Source organism: Bos grunniens, chromosome 2 (assembly GCF_055505025.1).
Source record: "Bos grunniens cultivar Pamir isolate PY7600 chromosome 2, Bosgru_T2T1.0, whole genome shotgun sequence".
NCBI classification, from domain to species: Eukaryota; Metazoa; Chordata; class Mammalia; order Artiodactyla; family Bovidae; genus Bos; species Bos grunniens.
Genome location: NC_141166.1, coordinates 46,696,500 through 46,715,651, shown reverse-complemented (window position 1 = coordinate 46,715,651; position 19,152 = coordinate 46,696,500). Strand labels below are relative to the sequence as shown.

Sequence of the window (19,152 nt, the reverse complement as noted above, 5' to 3'; positions counted from 1 at the left end):
GTCCGACTCTTTGCGACCCCATGAATTGCAGCATGCCAGGCCTCCCTGTCCATCACCAACTCCCGGAGTTCACTCAGACTCATGTCCATCGAGTCAGTGATGCCATCCAGCCATCTCATCCTCTGTCGTCCCCTTCTCCTGCCCCCAGTCCCTCCCAGCATCAGTCTTTTCCAACGAGTCAACTCTTCGCATGAGGTGGCCAAAGTACTGGAGTTTCAGCTTTAGCATCATTCCTTCCAAAGAAATCCCGGGGCTGACCTCCTTCAGAATGGACTGGTTGGATCTCCTTGCAGTCCAAGGGACTCTCAAGAGTCTTCTCCAACACCACAGTTCAAAAGCATCAATTCTTTAGTGCTCAGCTTTCTTCACAGTCCAACTCTCACATCCATACATGACCACAGGAAAAACCATAGCCTTGACTAGACGAGCCTTTGTTGGCAAAGTAATGCCTCTGCTTTTCAATATGCTTTCTAGGTTGGTCATAACTTTCCTTCAAAGGAGTAAGCGTCTTTTAATTTCTTGGCTGCAGTCACCATCTGTAGTGATTTTGGAGCCCAGAAAAATAAAGTTTGACACTATTTCCACTGTTTCCCCATCTATTTGCCATGAAGTGATGGGACCAGATGCCATGATCTTCATTTTCCGAATGTTGAGTTTTAAGCGAACTTTTTCACTCTCCACTTTCACCTTCATCAAGAGGCTTTTTAGTTCCTCTTCACTTTCTGCCATAAGGGTGGTGTCATCTGCATATCTGAGATTATTGATATTTCTCCCAGCAATCTTGATTCCAGCTTGTGCTTCTTCCAGCCCAGCGTTTCTCATGATGTGCTTTGCATATAAGTTAAATAAGCAGGGTGACAATATACAGGCTTGACGTACTCCTTTTCCTATTTGGAACCAGTCTGTTGTTCCATGTCCAGTTCTAACTGTTGCTTCCTGACCTGCATACAAATTTCTCAAGAGGCAGATCAGGTGGTCTGGTATTCCCATCTCTTTCAGAATTTTCCACAGTTTATTGTGATCCTCACAGTCAAAGATTTTGGCATAGTCAATAAAGCAGAAATAGATGTTTTTCTGGAACTTTCTTGCTTTTTCCATGATCCAGTGGATGTTGGCAATTTGGTTTCTGGTTCCTCTGCCTTTTCTAAAACCAGCTTGAACGTCTGGAAGTTCACGGTTCACATATTCCTGAAGCCTGGCTTGGAGAATTTTGAGCATTACTTTACTAGCGTGTGAGATGAGTGCAATTGTGTGGTAGTTTGAGCATTCTTTGGCATTGCATTTCTTTGGGATTGGAATGAAAACTGACCTTTTCTAGTCCTGTGGCCACTGCTGAGTTTTCCAAATTTGCTGGCATATTGAGTGCAGCATCATCTTTCAGAATTTGAAATAGCTCAATTGGAATTCCATCACCTCCACTAGCTTTGTTCATAGTGATGCTTTCTAAGGCCCACTTAACTTCACATTCCAGGATATCTGGCTCTGGGTCAGTGACCATACCATCATGATTATCTGGGTCATGAAGATCTTTTTTGTACAGTTCTTCTGTGTATTCTTGCCACCTCTTCTTAATATCTTCTGCTTCTGTTAGGTCCATACCATTTCTGTCCTTTATCGAGCCCATCTTTGCATGAAATGTTCCCTTGGTATCTCTAACTTAGTGGTTACCTTCACTCAAAACAATTTTGTTAGACTGTATTGTGACAGTTGCCATATAAGTATGCATTTAAACAATTATCAAAATTGGTGAACTTTTGTGTTATTGAGGACAGAAAAAAAGAAGCAACATTTTCAGCATATTCTGCTTCATTATTTCAAGAAAGGTAAAAACACAATGGAAACACAAAGATTTGTGCAGTGTATGGAGAAGGTGCTGTGACTGATTGAACATGTCAACAGCAGTTAGAGATATTTCATGTTAGAGATTTCTTGCCGATGATGCTCCACAGTTGGGTAGACCAGTTGGAGTTAATAGTAATCAAATCAAGACATAAATTAATCAACATTATATCATGTGGGAGGTAGCTGATGTACTCAAAACATCCAAATCAAGCACTGAAAATCCATACGTTTGGTTATGTTCATCATTTTGACGTTTGGATTCCACATAAGTTAAGTGAAAAAATCCTAGACTGTATTTCCACACACAATTCCCTACTTAAAACACATCAAAAACATTCTATTTTTAAAACAAACTGTGATGGGCAATGAAAAGTCAATACTTCATAATAATAAGGAATAGAAAAAAGATCATGGGGCAAGCAAAATGAACCATCACCAACCACCAAAGGCCAGTCTTCATTCAAAGAAGGTGATGTTTTGTATATGGTGGGTTTGGAAGGATGTCCCCTATTATGAGCTCCTTTTGGAAAACCAAATGATGAATTTCAATAAGTACCTCTCCAATTAGATCAACTGATGGCAGCACTCAACAGAAAGCATTTAGAATTAGTCAACAGAATCACATAATCTTCCATCAGGATAATGCAAGACCACATGTTTCTTTGATGACAAGGAAAAAACTGTCATGGCTTGGCTGAGAAGTTCTGGTTCATCCTCTGTATTCACCAAACATCACACCTTTGAATGTCCATTTATTTCAGTTTACAAAATTCTCTTAATGGAAAAAAATTTCAATTCCCTATAAGACTGTAAAAGGCACTTGGAACAGTTCTTTGCTCAAAAAGATAAAAGAGTTGGGAAGATGGAATTATGAAGTTGTATAAAAAGTAGGAGAAGGTAGTAGAATAAAATGGTGAATACATTGTTCAATAAACTTCTTGGTAAAAATGAAAAATATGCCTCTTATTTTTACATAAAAAGAAAACAGAGGAACTTTTTGGCCAATCCAATAGTTATAAGAAGAAGATAATACAGAGCAAAATAACATTCTTAGATTGCCGAAATACACAATAAAGATATTTGGGAGTCAGTGAGCAGAGGGGGACCCATTCTTCTAGAAGGAAGGGGGTTGGGTGGTACTACCATTCAAGAGAAGACAGAGCAACAGCCATCCACATCACTGGAATCCAAACAAGTTGAGGTTCAGCAGATGGACCTCAGGGAGCCACTCTGAGTGGAGAAGCTGTTATGGTGATCCAGTTGTGTTTTACTAAGCCAAGAATTGAAGAAATTTGTGCATTTCTGTCCAAGATGGTGAAAAAGCCTCTGAACTCATTCATCTCCTCCCAAAGATACACCTAATCTACAGCTATACAGGAAAGAAATCCAGAAATAGAAATCCTGCTGAAAGAAATCTAGAAATAGCTGAGCAACTCTGAAACACTGGACAAATGAAAGAAAATTCACAACAAAATGGGTAAGAGAGGCTGAGACACACTTTCACCATAAACCTAACCCTGGCATAATGCCATACAATTGGGAAGGAATCTACTTGAGGACAGAAAAGTTTGGACTCTACATCTAGTGCTCCAACGTCAAGACTGCCACTTTAAAGACAGGCCCTGAAAACACCTTGCTAGGTCACACCTACCTTGTGACCAGGAGACACCCAAGGTTAAAAAATAAATAAATAGTTCTTAATGGGTTCACTAAGGGCTTGCCATACCTGTTTGCCCAAGGCTCAGCACAGTTTAGGCAAATTTGTTCATCTCCCAGTCCTTCCCCAAGAAAAGCCTACTTGAATTCTGTAAAAGCTGCTGCTTGAGGGTCAGGCCTCTAATTTAGCATGCTTCTAGGAGAAGGCAATGGCACCCCACTCCAATACTCTTGCCTGGAAAATCCCATGGGCGGCGGAGCCTGGTAGGCTGCAGTCCATGGGGTCACTAAGAGTCGGATACGGCTGAGCGACTTCACTTTCACTTTTCACTTTCATGCATTGGAGAAAGAAATGGCAACCCACTCCAGTACTCTTGCCTGGAGAATCCCAGGGATGGGGGGAGCCTGGTTGGGTTCCATCTATGGGATCGCACAGAGTCGGACATGACTGAAGTGACTTAGCAGCAGCAGCAGCAGGAAACAAGGGAAGCCAGCAGACTCCATATCTCCCTTCTCTCCTAGCCTGATCCAGATCACCAGTATCTCCAAGGAAAGAGCTTGTACACACAATTGGCACCCAGATTTTGTGGCTGCCATTGGAGGTACAGGTCCCCAGATTGCCTGATGTCATAGTCAACAGGGTTTGCATTTTCTGGTCCACAGGACTACAGCACACAAAAAAGAAGTTCTTAATGGGTACAGGAGCTACCAACCCTGTGCATATACACACAGACCCAGCATAGAGAGAACAGGAAAAAAAAAGTCTTACCAGTTTCTCCTTGGAAGGGTTCTAACTACATACTTTTCCAGCATCTACCTGGGGGTTCAGCCTTCCAATCAGCCTGAATGTAGGTGCTGACTGAAGTCCTCCCGTTTGGGACACTGACAAGTCTTGACACACCCTCAAGTCTTGGGAGGGTCACTAAAAACAAAGAAGGTGACTGGGACAGTCACAAAGGTGTAAGGGACAACCGAGAACTTGGACTAGGCTGATGAGGTTCATTTCCTACATGAGACCACAATACCAAAACTAACAGAGGTGGTTGTTTTATCCGATGTTCAGGAACCAACATGGAGAGTTAGGAAAATGAAGTAAAGAGGAGTAAGTCCTAAACAAAAGAATAAAACTCCAGAAACATAAGTTCCAAACAAAAGAACAACATAAAACTCTAGAAACAGACATAAATGAAACAGAGATAAGTGACTTGCCTGATAAAGAAATCAAAATAACGCCCATAAAGATGTTATCAAGGTCAGAAGAAAAATTGATGAGCAAAGTGAGAATTTCACATAGAGGCAGAAAATACTAGAAAGGATCAAACAGAAATCACAGAGCTGAAGAATACAATAACTGAACAAAAATTCAACAGAGAGATCAAGAGCAAACCAGATGATTCAGAAGAAAGGATCAGTGAATGTGAAGACAAAGCAATGAAATTCATCCAGTCAGAGAAGGAGAAAAGAATGAAAAAGAGAGAAGATAGCTTAAGGAACTTATGATACACCATCAAGTAGACCAATATATTTATTACAGGGGAACTAGAAGGAGAGAGAAAGAAAGGGACAGGTGCTTACTCAAAGAAATAATAACTGAAAACTTTCCTAACCAGAGGAAAGAAACAGACACCAGATCAAGGGAGTCCAGATGGTTCCAAAAAAAGTAATCCAAAAGACTCACACTGAGACACATTAAAATTAAGTTGCTAAAAAAGAAAGACAAGGAGAGAATCTTAAAAGCAGCAAGAGAAAAACAATTTGCTATGTACAAAGAAGCCACCATAAGACTATGAACAAATCTTTTAGCAGAAACTTTGTAGGCCAGAAGAAAGTGATAATCATACACTCAAAGTGCTAAAAGAATAAAATGGACAACCAAATAAATCAGCCAAGACCATAACAAGAGACAAAAATTTCTTGTTTACTAACAAGACATTGTAAATCAGTTCAGTTTAGTTCAGTCACTCAGTTGTTCCGACTCTTTGCAACCCCATGAACAGCAGCATGCCAGGCCTCCCTGTCCATCACCAACTGCTGGAGTCTACCCAAACCCACGTCCATTGAGTCGGTGATGCCATCCAACCATCTCATCCTCCGTCATCACCCTCTCCTCCTGTCCTCAATCCTTCCCAGCATCAAGGTCTTTTCCAATGAGTCAGCTCTTCGCATCAGGTGGCCAAAGTACTGGAGTTTCAGCTTCAACATCAGCCCTTCCAATCAACACCCAGGACTGATCTCCTTTAGGAGGGACTGGTTGGATCTCCTTGCAGTCCGAGGGACTCTCAAGAGTCTTCTCCAACACCACAGTTCAAAACCATCAATTCTTCGGCACTCAGCTTTCTTTATAGTCCAACTCTCACATCCATAAATGCCTACTGGAAAAACCATAGCCTTGACTAGATGGACTTTTGTTGACAATCAGTTTACAATTTAGAATTGTAAATCAACCATATTCCAATAAAAATTATAAATAAATAAACTTTATTGAGGGCTTCCCAGATGGTACAAGTGGTAAAGAATCCACCTACATGCAGGAGACGTAAGAGATGCAGGTTTGATCCCTGAGTGGGGAAGAACCCCTGGCAACTCACTCCAGTATTTCTGCCTGCAGAATCCCGTGGACAGAGGAGCTTGGAAGGCTGCAGTCCATAGGTTTGGAGAGTCAGACACAACTGAAGCAATCGAGCATGCATGCACAAATGTTATTAAATGAATAAAACATATGACTAGGGGAAAAAGGGGTTTCTTGATGACTCGACTCAATGTTTATGAATTAATTTATAAGTCTAGTAAACTATGCATACACATAAACATTATTTTTAAAATATTCAAGAGTTCTATTTCTGGCAATGATGGAATAGGTTATTTCAGACAAACCATCTCACTGAACAACTGGAAAAAACTGGACAAAATATTAAAAAATTTTTTGTTTGGAAGCATCCGTCAGTTATAAAGGCAGCAAGGATTTTCAGATCTACGATTCCAGACAGAAAAGAAGTCTGGAGACTTTGAGCCCATAATTTGGAGCCATTTTCCTTCAAGGTATTTTGGTGATGAAGAGTTAAGAGCTCTGAGATAAATATGTAAGAACGAGGGAAAACCAGAGTTCAGACCCTGCTAAGGATGAGAAGCCATGGTAAACACCCAGGTTTTCAGTTGGGACCCTTAGGGTTCTTCCTCAAGAATAAATGCCTCCTTAAATATTGTACCCTGGTTGCCTCACATTAGTGTCATTCTTTTTTATTATTATTTTTTAATTCGAGGAAAATCGCTTTAAAATGCTGTGTTGATTTCTGCCATACAACAACACAAATCAGCCATAATTATACATATATCTGCTCCCTCTTGAGCCTCCCTCCCCTCCCCCTATCCAACCACTCTAGGTCATCACAGAGTGCCAGGCTGGGCTCTCTGTGCTTTATAGCAACTTCTCACCAGCTATCTATAGTAAACCATGAAAAGACTAATGTTCACAGGAATGAAAGCCCAAATCACTTCAATCTCAACTGAATTAAGATGATCTAGGATTGCTTAGTGTTCCTAGGCTAGCTGGCAACCAGATGCAAATGTATTTATATACTATCTGTAAAAAATGTATAACCAAGATCCTCAAAGTAGTTCTACAGATTTTCAAATACAATGTTTGGCACTTGATAAAAACAACTAGACATGTGAGACAGAAAATATGACTAAAAACTATGAGTAGATAAACCAACGACAGAAATAGACTTTTAGGAAATCCAAATAATCAAGTTATCAGGGATGAACTTGCAAATAACAATAATTATTATGTTTAAAGAACTAAAAGATAAGATTGAGGATTCTGGCAGAAAAGTGGCACTATGAAATAAATTATGAAAATTCCATAACTGAAAAGGAAATAACTGAAATGAAGAATTCAGTTGGCTTAACAACAGATAAAGAACAAAGATTCAATGATTATAAGATAGGTCAGAAGAAAATATCTAAACCATAGAGAAAAAAAGATAGGAAATATAGAAAAGACCGTAAGAGACCTATAAAATATATTGTTGAGTGAAGAGACAGAGCAAATATTGTACTTTCTCCTTTATAATGAATTCTCACCCCTTTTCTTCCCATGTCATTGACTTTTTACCACAAACTCTTAAATATGCTAAAGCAAAACTCTGGAATAACCTCTGGGCACATGAAATATCACCATGATGAAGTTTTCCAGACCAACAGCAAGCCCATGTCTCAAAGGAAAAAATTAATGTATACATAATACATAAATAAGATGAAAATTTTGTTTTGTTACGGTTTGGTTTTTTACCTTTCCCGGGGTTGTTGCTGAAGTTTTTCAAGTTGCACGACAGATGGCTGGTTGGACTGGGATGTAGCTGGCACCCCAACAGTAACATTCAGGTCTGGGGATAAGAATGCTGGATATGCTATTGGCTGTGGTATAATAACATTTCTGGAAAATGGCAATAAAGTTAAATATTAAAATTATACAAAAGTACACTTCTAAAATCAATGTTAGCTATTACTTTTGAATCACTCTCTGTTTTAAACTGTAAGCTCACATATCCACATTGGACCGCTAGAGAACAGAGCTAGGAAAGAGGAAGTCAGAAATACTGAGAGAGTGGCCTTTTGAGTACTCCTACTACTAAGATTTCAGAGAAGGCAATGGCACCCCACTCCAGTACTCTTGCCTGGAAAATCCCACGGGCGGCGGAGCCTGGTAGGCTGCGGTCCATGGGGTCGCTAAGAGTCGGACATGACTGAGCGACTTCACTTTCACTTTTCACTTTCATGCATTGGAGAAGGAAATGGCAACCCCCTCCAGTGTTCTTGCCTGGAGAATCCCAGGGACGGGGGAGCCTGGTGGGCTGCCGTCTATGGGGTCACACAGAGTCGGACACGACTGAAGCGACTTAGCAGCAGCAGTAGCAACTATATAAGATTACGGGTAGCAAAGATGAGAAAGGAGAGAAGGATCTGAAGTTCTAAGGAGATGTAGAAAGCATTTGAGCCCAGATTTCTCTTCTTATCTCTAGGTTCAAATCTTTATGTCATGGCCCAGTCAAGTGGACACAAAAAATTAACCATCATAAGTTCATCCCCTTGTCAACTTGGCACCCATACACATCTCCTTACAGCATGCTTTATTTACAAATGAGAAAATAAAAAGGTCATAATTCACCTTACATGATACAACTCTCCTTCATACAGCCAAAAACTCACTAGCTCCTTCCTTGTAAGAGTATGTAAAGTCCTTGGGTGATGTTTACTCTCTGATTAATATCCTGAAACTTAAATAACTATGACATAAGGTTACAATACTTAAATATTATGATATAAAGTGAATACACGTTATGTTACATGATAAGGAAATGAGAGAATAAAAAATTATATATATATATATATATATATATATATATATATATATACATACATATACACATAAAATTTCTTCCCAGGTTCCTGAGTAAATTGGCCAGAGCAGCATACCCAGAGGAATATGTTGTCTCCAAAACTCAAGAATCCCACTAGGTGGTATGTCTCTTTTTTGGTTGTAGGAGAGCCCACACACAATAACTTACCCTTCACCTCAGCAGGAATATCTTAACAAGCCACATGTCTGGATCCCTAAAATTTCATGTAAGTAGTAAAAAAGTGTCAGAGTCGCTCAGTCATGTTCAACTCTTTGCAACCCCATGGACTTGTAGCCCACCAGGCTCCTCTGTCCATGGAATTCTCCAGGCAAGAATACTGGAGTGGGTAGCCACACCCTTCTCCAGGGGATCTTTCCAACCCACAGACTGAACCCAGGTCTCCTGCATTGCAGGCAGATTTTTTTTTTACCATCTGAGCCACCAGGGAGGTAGAAAGTCCTCAAATTTTATCAGACTTACATTGAGGTAGAAAGCCCTCGAATTTTATTAGACATTTCCCATCTTCTAACATGCAAATATCTTACCAATAGGTCTACAGTAGTGCTGCTCACTAGGTCAAATCAGCATGTCATCACTGGAAGGGACAGTGTGTATCTTATATAAGAGAAAGTAATCAAGAGTCCTGTCTACTAAATTATAGAGTTGGGAAGAGATATATCTCTGAGGTAGGACAGAGAAGGTGTACTACTGGTCTTGCCTGTGGAAAGAAAACTGTTATGGATGGTCTTTATTAGCAAACGTGGAGAAAAAAAGTATTTGCTAAATCAAGAGTGGCAGGCCAGGTACTGAAGACGTGTTAATTTACTCAAGCAATAAAACCACATCTGGTACAGCAGTTGCATTTGGAGTCACCACCTGGTTAAGCTTACAATCATCTACTGTCATTCTCCAAGATACATCTGTTTCAGCACAGGCAAGATAAGTGAGTTGAATGGGGATGTGATGGGAACCACCATCTCTGCATCTTCTGCATCTTTCAAATCCCTGTGGTGGCACAAATCTCTGCCATCCCTCCAGTAATATGGTATTACTTTTGTTTTACCATTGGAACCTCTAGTGACTACCATTTGGTCTTTCCCACTGTAACATCCCTCATTCCACAGGTCAAGGGAGGTATTCATCAACTGCTGAATATGTCTATTTATGCATTCTGCTGCTGCTGCTAAGTCACTTCAGTCGTGTCCGACTCTGTGCGACCCCATAGATGGCAGCCCACCAGGCTCCCCCGTCCCTGGGATTCTCCAGGCAAGAACACTGGAGGGGGTTGCCATTTCCTTCTCCAATGCATGAAAGTGAAAAGTGAGAGTGAAGTTGCTCAGTCGTGTCCAACTCTTAGCGACCCCAAGGACTGCAGCCTACTCCTCCGTCCATGGGATTTTCCAGGCAAGAGTACTGGAGTGGGGTGCCATTGCCCTCTCCGATTTATGCATTCTAGAACTGAGGAAATAACTACAGGATGGATTTGGGGACCAACTGGGTCCCCTGTGAGATGAATCAGAGTTAAAACTTCCTTGACCACCTGATCTCCCTAAGCCCCTCTTCTAAGTGGCAGACAACTGCGACGTTTTGTTGTTGTTCAGCCGCTCAGTTGTGTCTGACTCTTTGCGACCCCGTGGACTGCAACATGCCAAGCCTCCGTGTCCTTCACCATCTCCCAGAGCTTGCTCAAATTCATGTCCATTGAGTCAGTGATGCCATTCAACAATCTTGTCCTCTGTTGTCCCCATCTCCTGCCTTCAATCTTTCCCAGCATTAGGGTCTTTTCCAAGGAGTCAGTTCTTCACGTCAGGTGGCCAAAGTACTGGGGCTTCAGCATCAGCATCAGTCCTTCTAATGAACATTCAGGATTGATTTCCTCTAGGATTGACTGGTTTGATCTCCTTGCAGGTCAAGAGACTCTCAAGAGTCTTCTCCAATACCATAGTTCAAAAGCATAACTTCTTCGGCACTCAGCTTTCTTCACAGTCCAACTCTCACATCCATACATGACTACTGAAAAACCATAGCTTTGACTAGATGGACATTTGTGGGCAAAGTGATGTCTCTGCTTTTTAATATGCTGTCTAGGTTGGTCGTAGCTTTTCTTCCAAGGAGCAAGCGTCTTTTAATTTCATGACTGCAGTCACCATCTGCAGAGATTTTGGAGCCCAAGAAAATAAATTCTCTCAGTTTCCATTGTTTCCCCATCTATTTGCCATGAAGTGATGGGACCGGATGCCATGATCTTCATTTTTTGAATGTTGAGTTTTAAGCCAGCTTTTTCACTCTCCTCTTTCACTTTCATCAAGAAGCTCTTTAGTTCCTCTTCACTTTCTGCCATAAGGGTGGTGTCATCTGCATATCTGAGGTTATTGATATTTCTCCTGGCAATATTGATTCCAGCTTGTGCTTTATCCAGCCCGGCATTTCTCATGATGTACTCTGCATAGAAGTTAAATAAGCAGGGTAACAATATACAGCCTTGACATACTCTTTTCCCAATTTGAAACCAGTCCGTTGTTCCATGTCTGGTTCTTAACTGTTGCTTCTTGGCCTGCACACAGGTTTGTCAGAAGGCAGGTCTGGTATTCCCATCTCTTGAATAATTTTCCACAGTTTGTTGTGATCCACACAGTCAAAGGCTTTAAATGAAGCAGATGTTTTTCTGGGATTCTCTTGCTTTTTCTATGATCCAATGGATGTTGGCAATTTGATCTTTGGTTCTTCTGCCTTTTCTAAATCCAGCTTGAACATCTGGAAGTTCTTGGTTCACATATTGTTGAAGCCTAGCATAGAGAATTTTGAACATTACTTTGCTAGTGTGTGAGATGAGGGCAATTGTGCAGCAATTTGAGCATTCTTTGGCATTGCCTTTCTTTGGGATTGGAATGAAAACTGAACTTTTCCAGTCCTGGGGCCACTGCAGAGTTTTCCAAATTTGTTGGCATATTGGGTGTGGCATTTTCACGGTATCATCTTTTATGATTTAGGTAACTTTTGTTCACTTGATCTAGAACTTCAATGCTAATACAGATCAAGCAAGAATTTAGTAGACTTCCTGTATTCTGGTTTCCAGCAATATCATGATCCAATGCCATGGCTCTGCATGAGTCAGACTACTCTGTTTGCTGCTTCGACTCTGCTGTCCAGCACAGTACCCACACTTACCTTGTGACTCTGGGATCCAATTCCTCCCAATTCATTTAGGTTTTCCATTCCAGTGACTGCAGTTCCCACTGCAAGGTCTACTCAGAGAAGAACAATCACAGGGATCTTCAAGGGTGGGGATTCCCTCACAAACTTTTTTCTCAGCTTCATAAAAATCAGTGTGCCTTCTGCATGCAGCCTCTCAGAATAAGTAGGTCTTAAACGACAAATCCTCTCTAATACTGCTAAGTCACATCAGTCGTGTCCAACTCTGTGCGACCCCCTAGACGGCAGCCCACCAGGCTCCCCAATCCCTGGGATTCTCCTGGCAAGAACACTGGAGTGGGTTGCCATTTCCTTCTCCAATGCATGAAAGTGAAAAGTGAACACTTTTCACTTTTCTCTAACATTATAATCTCCCTAAACCTCTGAATCCCTTCCTCTACATTAAACTAAACTAGGTCTGGTTTCTCAATTCACTCATAGTGGGTTATCTTTTGGTCCATGTTTCAGTAACCAACACACTGTAAAGAGTTCTATGTAACCCCTCAAGCTGCAAATTAAACACAGAATCTCTACTTAGTTAGCTCATGTCAGTAAATTTTTTATATGACCCAACTTAATGGTCCTGTCACCATTATACGTAATACCTTAAATATCCTTACCCCTACACATCCCCTGGATTTTTGTATACATAAATGAGAAAACTCAGGCAGTTCTTTTTAGAGTGTAATGCACTTCCTCGAGGGTCACACTTTGAACCTCACCTTTAGGAGCTTGCTGGGACTTGCATCTAGTTATAAGCCTAAAAGCAAAGAGGGGTTGTGAGGGTGAGTCTTGAGGAGAATCAACATCATCTTGCACGGCAACTGCCTCAGAAGAGGAGGTTACTATTTCCTCAAGCAATACAGAGTTAATCTTCTGAGACGGAGGCAGAAAGCCCACTTTCACTTTGCTACGGATAGAGACGTCACTGGCAAAGGAGGTATATCAGAATTTATGGGCTCAGTGTCCCCAGTTTCATCAAGATTTTCTCCTATTTTCCCATTCTAACTTGAAGGTTCCACTTCAGTTCAGTCAAGTCAGTCGTGTCTGACTCTTTGCGACCCCATGAATTGTAGCACGCCAGGCCTCCCTGTCCATCACCAACTCCCAGAGTTCACTCAGACTCACATCCATCGAGTCAGTAATGCCATCTAGCCATCTCATCCTCTGCCGTCCCCTTCTTCTCCTGCCCCCAATCCCTCCCAGCATCAGAGTCTTTTCCAATGAGTCAACTCTTCGCATGAGGTGGCCAAATTAGTCCCAATCAATATTCTCACTTTAAAAGTTGACACCTTGTGAAGCTGGGAGCTCAATTTGCCTTGTAATTCAGCCAGCTGCAAGATGAAATTCTGCCTTTGATTCTTAGTAATCTTAGTATTACGGCTACAGGAGATCAGGGTCTCCTTCAGAACACTCATGGAAGATTTCAGGTCATTTATACAAGGCTTGAGCTGGGAATTTGAATCCTTGAGCAAACTCATTATGTTCACTAGTTTGACAAAAATGTTTGAAAGTATCAAATATATAGTCACTCATATCTTTGCTTATAAATTGTTGATTAAGGATATCCAATGGTGATATTTTTCACATCACTATTGCCAGGTCATGCTGAGGAGTATCAGTGTCTCTTTACCACTAGAAATGGAGTCATTAGTCTTTAAATCTAATCAGATTAGAGAGCTAACTTCAAAAAACTCAGAACCAATTCAGAAAACTCATCCTTAATCTTCTGTTTCTCTCAAGCCACTCTCAGTATCAAAATCTGTATTAGTGAGAGGCATTCAGAGAAACAAAACAAGTAAGCTGGGAGAAGGCAGCGGGGTGGGGGAGGGAGGGGCGGGGGGGAGAAAGAGAGCGAGAGGTTCAGACTCCAGATCCAGGAAGATCTGATGTTTCCATTCAAGTCCAAAGGCAGGAAAAAGCCAACATTTCAGTCAAAGGCCATTATTGGGAAGGAGGAATTCTCTCCTACTCGAAGAAAGGAAAGGTCAGATTTCTTTGTTCTATTCGGGCTTTCAACTGACTGGATGAAGCCTACCCAATGAGGGCAATCTGCTTTACTCAGTCTACTGATTTAAATGTTAATCTCATTCAAAACACTCTTACAAAAACATCCAGAATAATGTTTGACCAAATATCTGGGAACCCCATGGCCCAGTCAAGCTGACACACAGAATTAACTGTATACCCATCTAGCCATTGCCTTCATTCAGACTGTCAGTACCTCTCATGTAGACTACTGCAATAGCTTCCTCCAGTCCTTGATCTCCAATACTAAACTAATTCTGTCTATATTCAATCCTATTTACTCCCTCACTTAAAATTCTTCAACGGCTCTACATCTGAAGTATTTCCAAATTTTCCCTATAAAGAACTCCTGTGGGTAGAGGACAGTGAAGATATCTGGAAGTATAGCTTAATGCAATCAGACACAAACCACATCATTTCTTGGAATCATTCTACCTGTGGCGGATTCATTTCGACATTTGGCAAAACCAATACAATACTGTAAAGTTTAAAAATAAAATAAAATTAAAAAAAAAAGAAAATTTATGTGACTTTTAAATTCTACTATATAATATATAGATGTTAATTTTAAGATAACATTTCCCTTTCAAAATCTTTGAGCAAAGTAATACTCCAGAAAGATGCACCATATTTTACAGTGCCTTTGTGTTGCACTGCCACATGTGGGAGGACTCAAAACAGTAACATTTACTCACATTTGAGAAGTATAAACTTACAATGATGATGATGGTGATGATAAAACATTTATTACTTCAGTAAGTAGTTAACAACTGAGAATTTTGTTATTTGCTACCATGTTCCAACTTATTTAACATTACAATAACTCAACTGAGTAGTTGTTATTTTTATTCCATTCAATAGATGAAGCACAAAGAGCCAAAGTAACTTGCTCAAGGTTGCACAGCTAGTACATGGGAGAGCCCACAGAGTCCGGTTCTAGAGCCTGACCTCTTGACTGCTACGTCTTGCCCTGACTGCTGCTCCAGCTCATCTCCTACTGCTCCCCTCCTTATTCCTGTGTACTTTGCAACCCACAACTAACCACTCACTGTTCCCCATCATAACATAGCCTCTTATGGCTCCCGCCATTTGTTCATGTGCCCTCTTTAGGGAATGTGTCTCCTCACCCTTACAAAATCAGCCTGGTGCACCACTACTCATTTTTCAAGTCTTACATCCAGCGCTTTTTCTTTTGTGGATCCTTACTTCATACTTTCCTCCTAACTCCCCTAAAAAGTATAGGAAGCTCCCTGGCTGTGTCCCACAGACCTCATGTTTATCTCTAGGAGGGCTCCATCTCATTCATATTACCCTATTTTTTACATGCTACCTTTGCATTAAACCTGGGGTACAGCAAACATTCAATAAGTGTCTATTGAATCAATGGATGGGTATGAAATAACAATCAATAAACATAAGAAAAACATTAAACTTTACCATTTCAACAAATCACTAATATCAAATGGACAAAATTTATTTTTAATGATAATGCTCAGTGTTGACAGGACAATCAGCTCTTCAGAATATAATTTCCTGTTCTATACCTAATTTCCTCAATCCCATTTCAAGTATTTTCTATTCCTTATTCTTGCATAGCACCATAGATTAAATATCTCTCTTGGGTGCTCATTTTTCTTTGATCTATCTTTACTGTTGAAATTTCAAGGCTAATTTACATACTATATTTTAAGTTACTTTTTGGCCTACTAATGGCATTTTTTGACCATAAGCTTTTTCCTGAAAGTTTAAAAGTAACAAACGGAGTGTGTGGAAATGGGCGTAATGCTACCATACTGCAGAACAGAAAATGCAACTATTAGGCACCTTGATCTTAAAAGTTCCTCATCTCTTTCTGCAAAAGGAATATCTCACTGGCCAACTTCCTCATTAGGCTTCCACTCCTTTCCCTCCTTTAGCCACAAAGTTGGCAACCCTTCTCTTCTTTTTCTTATCTCCAGACCTCCTCAACTACTCTCTCCAGGGCTACATCCAGAAACTCAAAATATCTTCCACCTGAGGCAAAACAATTCACTGCTTTCTTTACCTTGGAGACTAGCTCATTCTGGACATGTCTTAAGACAATCAAGATGTTCCACCAAATGGATTACATGTTTTAAATGACTGTTAGTAAGACTTTAATACTTACGTCACAGGGTCTGTTCTTTCTGGAGGTGGTGCAATATCCATAAACATAGATGGCTTAATAATTTTCTGAAGTGGTTTTAACTGAAGAAAATAATAAGTACATATTAACACTGTTTAGTCACAATTTCAGTTCATCCTAATATGACTATTTCCTGGACTTATATGATATATATATATATATATATACACACACACACATAATTATATAATGAAATGAGGAGGAAATGAATTAAGAGAGGAAGAAAGAATTAACATTGAGCACTGAGTATACAGTCCATGGAATTCTCTAGGCCAGAATAGTGGAGTGGGTAGCCTTTCCCTTCTCCAAGGGATGTTCCCAACCCAGGGATCAAACCCAGGTCTCCCGCATTGCAGGCGGATTCCTTACCAGCTGAGCCACAAGGGAAGCCCATACATATAAAAGGAGGAAATTAATTAAGAGAGAAAGAAAGAATTAACTTTGAGCACTAAGTATCTGCCAAGAATTTTACATCTTCAATATTCTTTAATCCTCTCAATAATTCTATGAGGTAGATAAGTATCTCTATTTTACAGGTAATACTAACAATCAGTAATTTGTTCAAGGGCTACCCAATAGGCACAAGAGCCAGGGTTTGAATGCAACTTCATTTCCCCAGTGCAAGTACTCGTTATGCATTACCATAACAGGTAAGTAGGGAATATGTAACTGAAAAGTTCACAGACATAAAATCAAGTAGAACTTTTATTAAACTTCCCACTCTTTTCCTTATAATGCCTTCGTTTCTAGTTTTTAGTAGAATCCACCTAAATAAAATGCAAAACCTGCCCAGTTTATTTGAAAAGGATCAATCTCTGGGATTGTTACATGTTATATTCACACAACACCTACCTCAGAAATTAGTGCTCATGAACTGTGACTGTAACAAAAGGACTAAACAATTAAGGATCCCTATAAGGCCCAATTCATGATAAGAAAATAGGCAGAATGAACAGAAGAAAAATCAAAGGAGAAAAGAAAAAAAGCTCGTGTCTAACGGCTTTCATCATTACGTATTTGTGATCCAAAATGTTATTTAAAAAATTATGATATACCATAGGTAAAACTTAAAAATGCATTTATAGGGATTTCTGAGTTAACCAGCAGTAGACTTATTTAATAAGACTGATCTACTGACTCTAAATTCCTAATTTAAAAAACCAAGAGTATATAAAGTAGTAAAAGCTGAAAATTCAAGAGTATATGTAAAGTATAGGGGTCCCCAGACCACCTGATCTGCCTCTTGAGAAATTTGTATGCAGGTCAGGAAGCAACAGTTAGAACTGGACATGGAACAGACTGGTTCCAAACAGGAAAAGGAGTACGTCAAGGCTGTATATTGTCACCCTGTTTATTTAACATATATGCAGAGTACATCATGAGAAACGCTGGACGGGAAGAAAAACAAACTGGAATCAAGATTGCCGGGAGAAATATCAATAATCTCAGATATGCAGATGACACCACCCTTATGGCAGAAAGTGAAGAGGAACTCAAAAGCCTCTTGATGAAAGTGAAAGAGGAGAGTGAAAAAGTTGGCTTAAAGCTCAACATTCAGAAAACGAAGATCATGGCATCCAGTCCCACCACTTCATGGAAATAGATGGGAAAACAGTGGAAATAGTGTCAGACTTTATTTTTCTGGGCTCCAAAATCACTACAGATGGTGACTGCAACCATGAAATTAAAAGACGCTTGCTCCTTGGAAGGAAAGTTGTGACCAACCTAGATAGCATATTCAAAAGCAGAGACATTACTTTGCCAACAAAGGCTCGTCTAGTCAAGGCTATGGTTTTTCCTGTGGTCATGTATGGATGTGAGAGTTGGACTGTGAAGAAAGCTGAGCACTAAAGAATTGATGCTTTTGAACTGTGGTGTTGGAGAAGACTCTTGAGAGTCCGTTGGAGTGTAAGGAGATCCAACCAGTCCATTCTGAAGGAGATCAGCCCTGGGATTTCTTTGGAAGGACTGATGCTAAAGCAGAAACTCCAGTACTTTGACCACCTCATGCGAAGAGTTGACTCACTGGAAAAGACTGTGATGCTGGGAGGGATTGGGGGCAGGAGGAGAAGGGGACGACAGAGGATGAGATGGCTGGATGGCATGACTGACTCGATGGACGTGAGTCTGAGTGAACTCCAGGAGTTGGTGATGGACAGGGAGGCCTGGCGTGCTGCGATTCATGGGGTCGCAGAGAGTCGGACACGACTGAGCAACTGATCTGATCTGATCTGATCTGATAGGGGTCCTTTCTTCTATACAACAGAAGTACTAATGAGACTGGATTTATAAATGCCCCAAAGCTGTGACAATACCCAGAGATATCAATAGTTCTTTCAAATACTTAATAAGAATATATGTTGGTAGATTATTGGGTAGATTTTTCTAGACCAATTCCTTCAAAAGGTCATTACTGAAATAATTTCCACTATAGGAATCCAGTCTAAGGACAAAATGAAAGAAAAGGATAAATGTTAATGTATAAAAATCTTCACTGCAACTTTGGATATACATAGTAAATTTAAAGAGGTGGGCTTAAGCTAGAAAGATATCTTCTTTGGGCATATTACTTTCTTGATAAATCAAGAAGAGTTGACACTGAAACAATTATGGTGAGAAAGGATTCTGTGATTAGAGCACAATATATCTGAGTAACATAAATGACTCCATTTTAATGATTTTTTTAGATATAAAAATACACTCACTTCTTGAATATTTAATTTTGTTTTCAATCACATAAGTGTATTTGTACACAGACACTAACACACAAAAGTTTTAAAATAAAGACATCCTGAATAAAATATCATTTTAAAAATGTATAAACAAACAATGGTGAAGTTTCATTTTTCTTTAGACTAGAGAAAAATATCA

At 40.1% G+C, this 19,152-nt stretch overlaps 1 protein-coding gene across 1 annotated transcript in view; it reads right to left on the bottom strand.

Annotated features, from left to right (window-relative positions):
- The window catches only part of LOC147378025 (cation channel sperm-associated targeting subunit tau-like), a 58,727-nt gene that overhangs the window by 10,159 nt on the left and 29,416 nt on the right, over positions 1-19,152 (bottom strand). Inside the window, 2 exon segments of the mRNA XM_086323671.1 lie at positions 7,790-7,933; positions 16,264-16,343. Of these exon segments, the coding sequence (XP_086179797.1) occupies positions 7,790-7,933; positions 16,264-16,343 (224 nt within the window).